Genomic DNA, 7849 nt, shown 5'->3' on the forward strand with positions numbered 1-7849 from the left:
CATAAAAATATTACAGTGCGGAAATAGGTTCGATTGTCAAAGAGGAGTTCTTCTTGATAATAATTAAGAGTCGATCAAAACAGTTGGAAACTGTAATTGTTGATGTCTCATCGAAAGATGCCAGCAAGACTGCGTTGTCCAAGCGTGCGGTGACATTGCGACACGAAGTTGTCTTCGATAAAGCCCAAGTTCTGGAGAAGGAGTTGGACCACTCCAAGCGGCTGTTTCTTGAGTTGCTTCACATCCACAAAAATAGTGGGTGCGTCAACGACAAAGAACAATGTGCTTTCTTTCCGACAGTTTATAATAATTTGTTTATTAAACTTGCCGTATCAGTCTATATGTGATAAATTCTTTCTCTGATTGGCACTCTTTTGCAAAAGACTGACTTTTGTATTGTAAATGGTACACAAGCTTTCGCGAATTTCCTTCGCTTCGTACACCTGATGATTTTTGAAAGATATACTCGTTGGATTTTATTAAAAGTACTCTCGATTGTGAAGGAGGGGCTCTTCTTGATAAAATTTAAGGACGGATTAAAATCGATTTAAAATGTAATTGTTACGTCAAAAACACTATTTTGTCGTCGATTAAGAGAGGGTTAATAAAGTGGTATCGGGTTAAGATTTTACTATATTGGTGTGGACACCCTTGTGGTTGTCTGTACCAAATTTCAAGTTTGTACGATGTCTCCTTCATGGTTACGTACAATTGTACACTATGGGATCTTTTTGCCGCCAACGGCGCCAAAGCGCGTCGACTTCGGTTGACGTTTAGATGATTTTTGAGAAAAATACTGGTTGGTTTTTCTTTAGAATAGGCTCGATTGTCAAGAAGGGGCTCTTATTTATAATATACAACAACCGAATAAAATAGACCTAAAATGTAATTGTTACGTCACAAATGAAAGTTTATTGTTGATTTAGAGAAGGTTAATAAAACGGTGTCGGGTTAATTTTTTAGTATGTTAGTATAGACACATTTGTGGTTGTTTGTACCAAATTTCAAGTTTGTACGATGTCTCCTTCATGGTTACGTACAATTGTACACTATGTGATCTTTTTGCCGCCAACGGCGCCAAAGCGCGTCGACTTCGGTTGACGTTTAGATGATTTTTGAGAAAAATACTGGTTGGTTTTTCTTTAGAATGGGCTCGATTGTCAAGAAGGGGCTCTTATTTATAATATACAACAACCGAATAAAATAGACCTAAAATGTAATTGTTACGTCACAAATGAAAGTTTATTGTTGATTTAGAGATGGTTAATAAAGTGGTATCGGATTAATTTTTTAGTATGTTGGTGTAGGATCCCTTGTGGTTGCTTATGCCAAATTTCAAGTTTGTACGACGTCTCCTTCATGGTTACGTACAATTGTACACTATGGAACCTTATTACCGCCAACGGCGCTAATGCTCGTCGACTTCGGTTGACGTTTAGATGATTTTTGAGAGAAATACTTGTTGGTTTTTGTTGAGAATGGGCTCGATTGTCAAGGAGGGGCTCGTTTTTAAAATATTTGACAATCGATTAAAATAGACTTAAAATGTAATTGTTACGTCATAAACAATAGTTTGTTGTCGATTAAGAAGGAAATACTGGTTGGATTTCGTTGAAAATGAGCTCGATTGTCAAGGAGGAGCTCTTCTTTATAATATATAACAACCGAATAAAATAGACCTAAAATGTAATTGTTACGTCACAAATAAAAGTTTATCGTTCATTTAGAGAAGGTTAATAAAGTGGTATCGGGTTAATTTTTTAGTATGTTGGTGTAGAAACCCTTCTGGTTGTTTGTGCTTAATTTCAAGTTTATACAACGTCTTTTTCATGGGTACGTAGAATTGTACATTATGGAACCTTATTACCGTAAACGTCGCTGAAGCGTGTTAACGTCGGTTGACGATTTAATGATTTTTGAAACAAATACTGGTTGGATTCCGTTGAGAATGGGCTCGATTGTCAAGAAGGGGCTCTTCTTTTACATATTCGACAACCGATTAAAATAGACCTAAAATATGTTTGTTACGTCATAAACACTATTTTGTCGTCGATTAAGAGAGGGTTAATAAGGTGGTATCGGGTTAAGATTTTACTATATTGGTGTAGACATCCTTGTGGTTGTCTGTACCAAATTTCAAGTTTGTACGATGTCTCCTTCATGGTTACGTACAATTGTACACTATGGGATCTTTTTGCCGCCAACGGCGCCAAAGCGCGTCGACTTCGGTTGACGTTTAGATAATTTCTGAAGGAAATACTGGTTGGATTTCGTTGAAAATGGGCTCGATTGTCAAGGAGGAGCTCTTCTTTATAATATATAACAACCGAATAAAATAGACCTAAAATGTAATTGTTACGTCACAAATAAAAGTTTATCGTTCATTTAGAGAAGGTTAATAAAGTGGTATCGGGTTAAATTTTTAGTATGTTGGTGTGGAAACCCTTCTGGTTGTTTGTGCTTAATTTCAAGTTTATACAACGTCTTTTTCATTGTTACGTAGAATTGTACACTATGGAACCTTATTACCGCCAACGTCGCTAAAGCGTGTTAACGTCGGTTAAAGTTTTGATGATTTTTGAGAGAAATACTTGTTGGATTGTGTTGAGAATGGGCTCGATTGTCAAGGAGGGACTCTTGTTTATAATATTCGAGAACGGATTAAAATCGACTTTAAATGTAATTGTTACGTCACAAACAAATATTTGTCGTCAATAAACAAAGGGTCAATAAAGTGGTATCGAGTTAACTTTTTAGTATGTTGGTGTAGTCACCCTTGTGGTTGTCTGTACCAAATTTAAAGTTTGTGTGACGTCTCCTTTATTGGTACGTATGGATGTATACTTTGGGACTTGTTTACCGCCAACGGCGCTAAAGCGCGTTAACCCCGACTTTCATTTTTTCATATGTTGGTTTACGCACCCTTGTGGTTGATCGTACCCAATTTCAAGTTTCTCACAGGTTTGTTTCATTATGTAATCAATGAAGCGTAAAAATGTATTTCTTCGTTGCTGTTGTGCCTTTTGCCGACCTTCATGTGCCTGCAGGAGAACCGCGTATGTGTGTGTGGGCGAGAAACTTCGTCGTTGCATATCTTCGGTTAGTGACGTCACAGTGACGTAATTTTTGGTGTGACGTCATAACTTGACCCCACCTTCATTGTGACGTAATTTGGGGGTTCCCCGATTTTTAGAAGATAGGTACGTACAATAGTACACTAGACCCCAACTTCACCCTCATACCCTCATTTCTTCCCTGTTCGTTCTTAAAATAAATTTCGTACGTCGAAAGATTGTTCACGGTTGAGTAATGGCGCCAACGATTTTCGCGGTAATTTTTTTTATAAACGGCAAGAATTAAAATGTACCTTTGAGTGAAATATCATATCAGAGTCTTAGTAAAGATTGGAGACAGATTGGGAGTAGTAGCAAAATTACATCAGAAACAAATTAACATTTGAAAACAATCGTGGCTTTTCAAAAAGCGAAGTTTGATGAATGTTAAGAAAACGATCCTGATTTGTAGTGCAGTAATCTTGCATAATTTTATTACAACCAAATAAATATTTCTGGATTTTACAAGTATGTTTTTTTACGGAAAACTTATATATGGGAAAATTTACACGCATGACTGGGTATCTTGTTATTTACTTTTCCGCGCCAAAGCAACTTGAATTATGTTGCAATTAATTTGTAAAATTACCCTGTCCCATTTGTTATTATGTGTTAAGGTAGTTGAAATTTCAAATGTTTTTTCCATTGGAAAAATCCCAGACACGTTAATACTAACTATTTATGCTTGCATATTTCAGAACTCTTGAAAATTATGATGTCGAACGTGAGTTATGAGGTTGGTTATCGGCACTGAATATGTTTTTTTTTATGTTTTATGACAACTTTTTGGTATGTTTTTATATTTGTTGTTTTGTAAATTACGTTTTCATATTACCCCGCAATAAATGTGGCTATGTATTAAACTTGGGGATTGGTTTGAAAAGTCAATTTTGACAGTTTATTGGAGAAATTAGAAGTACACATAAACACAAAAGAACTGAAATAACAGTACTGCAACAGACGAAAGGCAGTAGCTTTGTTGCATGTGTATCAATGTAGTAACGATCACTATCTGTACAATTTTCAATGGTCATTATTTTAGCAAGGATGGCAAAAGAAGTTTAATAACTCAGTGCTACAAATGAGGTTAATGCCATGAAATTGTCAAAACCTAACCAGATCACTTTTGTAAGTATTTATTTCCAAAGTGCTACAATGTTGTGATCCTGCTCCAAGCGACTGTGAAGTTCACTTTGGTTAATTTCAAGCTTACAGCACACTTCATCAGAGCTGTAATGACCATTGGTATACTTGTGGAGATTTGACTGCAAAACAACTCAATATCAAACAGCAACCAATAAAACTTGTCAAATTTCTTCACCTTAGAACTGTGTGTAGGCTTCAGGGTGACAGGGTACATGTTAATTTTGCGGATAAGTTCATGTATAAGACCAAACTGTATTAGTCTCCTGCAACAAAGAAAGCACTTATGACTTAGCAATAAAAAAAAATAATTGATACTCAACTTTTCATCAACACGGGAAACTTCATCCTGATTTCTCTGACAGAGGTCTTGAACTTTTACACCAGGTGCCAGACCACAGTAAAGGGTCATCACATCTCGCAGCACTGGTCTCTGATGTCCTGTCCTAGCCACATAATTCAAACATTCATTTTGAAACTCCATGTCATCCATGATCCTGTAATGAATGCAAGAATTTCTCAAACTGTGGTTTTGGTTAACATTTATGTATACAGTAACAAAAATGGCAGTATACCTTACAAAAATCATCTGGCTTTTCTACTAGCAAATATTTCTTGTTTGCATTTAGTTGAAGTAAAAAAAAATAAGTTTTTGTTGTTACCAAAAGTAAAAGTTACCAAATATCCTTCTCAACTTTGACATGAACTAATGCCAAAAATTTCAGACAGTTACTTACGGCAGCAAAATCCACAAAGGTACATCACCAAAACATACCAATTAATTACAAAATAGTAATATAATGCAGTGGCACCATCCTAAACAAATTCTGGGTCTCCCAGAAGACTGGTAAGTGGACCAGATACAACACCTACTGACCAAGAGAGTCATGAAATCAAACCAATATTAATTATTATAAGGGTAAGGTGTTTCTCTTTAATCTTTGATTGTTATTTGCAAATTCAATAGACAAACGTTTTCAAACAACCTTTTTAACCCAAATAAGAATAAGTATACTTACATATTTAATTTAGAAGTTGTAACATAGATATTAGTGTACTGAAAAACAGAAATAAGTTTAATTAGGTTGTAGAAAGCAAGATTCTGAATACAAATTCGAGTCAGCTCTGGATCAACATCAGCAGTTGAGGCAATTTTTTGCACATGTCTGAAACCATCAATGTATGGAAGTATCTAAAAAGTGTAAGTTAGACTCTTTACTTATTATGAACACACTAATTTTTAAAGATAAGTTATTCAGAAGACTGAACAATATTGAAATCACAATTTTTACAAAATTATTTGGAAAAGAAAATCCTACAGGACATTTGACATTTAAGGTATGAATGTGATCATAAAAATTGATATATTACCGTCATGCATACTTCATAATTATGGCAATTTTTCAAACCTGCTGTGTGGAAAGGTCCCAGTCATCAACATCATAGTCATCCACATCAATGCAAAGTATGGGAACATGATGATCGTACACAGGGGGCGGAGGTGTTGTTGGTGGAAAGACTTTAAGGTATATTGTGGTGGAATCATTTACATATATTGTGCAACTTCCATTCTTATTAAGTTGTGTGAACATTTGCTTCAGTATGTCTGCAGGGCATTGTGAATTTTTGTGAAATGAATAAATTGGGAATTCCCATTTAACTTTTGTAGGTTGCTTACTGGACATCTAGTACACACAAAGCAAATACCTGGAATCCTGCTTTTGGTTTTCTCACTTGACAAAAAATGGTCTTCAGTCTCCACTTCAATCATATATGTTGATAGTTTCTTTATCAATGGAATACAAGGTGAACTCTTGTATTCATTATCCAAAACCAATCCAAAATTAAATACAAATTGGTTTCTTGGGTAATGGGGGCTGTTTAAGCAAACTGGACACCCAATGACTTTCTTTCCAACTGCATTTCTATCAAAATAAATAATGTAAGTCATACATAAAAAATAGTTTAATAACCTTGTGAGGAGTCTGTACAAGATAAAATAATACTTACACTGTAATAAGTTTTTGTTGCAAATCTGGTTTTGGTATGATATAATTGATAACTGCTTCCAACAGATCTTTCGTCATACATCCCTCAGGGTACTATAAAAGCGAGTTTATCCAAATCATAATTTTTTCAAACATTTTAAACAAAACCTGTACCTGATACGTTATCTTTGGACCTTGTGTGTGATGGAACTCACTGAAAAACATACATTCAATTGGATGCTTTTGAACATAAAGTTTTGCTCCGGGGTCCATGACTGCATCAGTACAAAAGTTGCACAATTGGGCAGTTTACAGTGGGTTGTTGCAATGTTTTTCTTAGTTGTCGATCAGGTGATCACAGAAAAATAAATATATTGTTTGGTAAAATGTACATTTAGACTCCGGATAGAGAAAAAAATTCCGAAAATTTACCTATAATTCGCGCAATATTAATTAGCTGATGCATTAACATACGAAAAAACGTTGCCATCGTCCGCGCAATTAACGATCGCCGAAAAAAATCCTTGCGCAAAAACAAACTTCCCAATCTGGAAAATACTAGTGTAATAAGCAATGTATTTCCGATTTGTGTGCTCTTTGCTTTGCAAATTTGTTGCAGCAAACGTCAACCTAACATAACAATTGAAGAGCTTAAGTATAGATTTCGGTAAATTCCCTGCTCTGACTAAAATCCTGACTGTCTGGCTCGCCTGAATTCAACAGCAGTGTTTCCCAAAAATATTTCGTTATTGTGCGTTTCCATTGCCTGACTTTCGTTATTGTGCATTGCAACTGCCTGACGTGATTATATGCCTTGGAATTGCCTGACTTTCGTGATTATATGCCTTGGAATTGCCTCACTTTCGTGATTATATGCCTTGGAATTGCCTGACTTTCGTGATTATACGCCTTGGAATTGCCTGACTTTCAGGAGTGTGTGTTCGAATGCCCGACTTTCGTGTGTTGTGACGTGACAAAGCCCTTTGTGGGGAAAATTGAATACCTACAATGGCAAATTGTCCAGAATAGAACCCAGAAACACCACATACAGTCAGGGTTGCCAGATTGGCGCTTTCGGCGCCAAATTCCCTGAATTTGGCTTTTTTCCATTTTGTCTGGCGCCCAAAATTTGGTTTGGCTTATTTGGCCCTTTTCTGGCGTTTTTCCTGTTAGCTTTGCTTTCGGAAGTTGCCCGGGCTCGTTCGTGACGAAACAGGTTCGCGGTATGCTTCTTTTCGGTAAAAAACGTCACGCATCACAGCCCAAGTTAGTTCAGAAGCGTTGCAAACACTACCCTCATTCTGGCAGAATTCTGGCAGAATAATTTTGCAAATTTGCCACATTCTACAAGGTACAACAAGCATTTACTCAAAAATTGTTTTTTTTTTTGGATTAGAATCAAATTACAGAGATGAGCAAGCAGATCAAACCTCAAAAAACATTTAAACAACATTTGCCGCAGCTGTATCAATCAAAAAAATCGCGAATAAAAAAAAACGCCTGGTTTTGCGATTCAGCATAATGGCGGCATGCGAAAAACTAGTCTAATACAAAGAATTCTGCTCGGCGTTCTTGCAATAGGTGCCAATATTGACCAATATCAAG

At 36.0% G+C, this 7849-nt stretch overlaps 1 protein-coding gene across 4 annotated transcripts; it reads right to left on the minus strand.

Moving 5' to 3' along the window:
* Positions 1–3997: 3997 nt before the first annotated feature.
* Positions 3998–6826, minus strand: LOC145911092 (GATOR1 complex protein NPRL2-like). 4 transcript variants are annotated; one of them, XM_082998337.1, is made up of 8 exons: positions 6677–6826; positions 6419–6579; positions 6267–6358; positions 5964–6181; positions 5666–5862; positions 5276–5448; positions 4435–4753; positions 3998–4378 (listed from the first exon to the last, which is right to left on the minus strand). In XM_082998337.1, the coding sequence occupies exons 2-8, from the start codon at positions 6515–6517 to the stop codon at positions 4250–4252; spliced, it is 1227 nt and encodes a 408-aa protein (XP_082854463.1). In that variant the 5' UTR covers positions 6518–6579; positions 6677–6826; the 3' UTR covers positions 3998–4249. The 4 variants fall into 4 exon arrangements, with proteins under 4 accessions (XP_082854463.1, XP_082854465.1, XP_082854464.1 ...); XM_082998339.1 differs by lacking the exon at positions 6677–6826 and having other exon boundaries at positions 4435–4522; positions 4580–4753; positions 6419–6612; XM_082998338.1 differs by lacking the exon at positions 6677–6826 and having other exon boundaries at positions 4435–4702; positions 6419–6612.
* Positions 6827–7849: the final 1023 nt, after the last annotated feature.

This window comes from Ascidia mentula, chromosome 8 (genome assembly GCF_947561715.1).
Source record: "Ascidia mentula chromosome 8, kaAscMent1.1, whole genome shotgun sequence".
In the NCBI taxonomy this organism is placed as follows: domain Eukaryota; kingdom Metazoa; phylum Chordata; class Ascidiacea; order Phlebobranchia; family Ascidiidae; genus Ascidia; species Ascidia mentula.

Coding starts and splice junctions, on each gene's coding strand:
- LOC145911092 (XM_082998337.1), bottom strand. CDS start 6,517: ATGGACCCCGGAGCAAAACTTTATGTTCAAAAGCATCCAATTGAATGT. Junction 6,359..6,418: donor GTCCAAAGATAACGTATCAG/GTACAGGTTTTG, acceptor TCGCTTTTATAG/TACCCTGAGGGATGTATGAC. Junction 4,754..5,275: donor ACAACTTCTAAATTAAATAT/GTAAGTATACTT, acceptor CATTCATTACAG/GATCATGGATGACATGGAGT.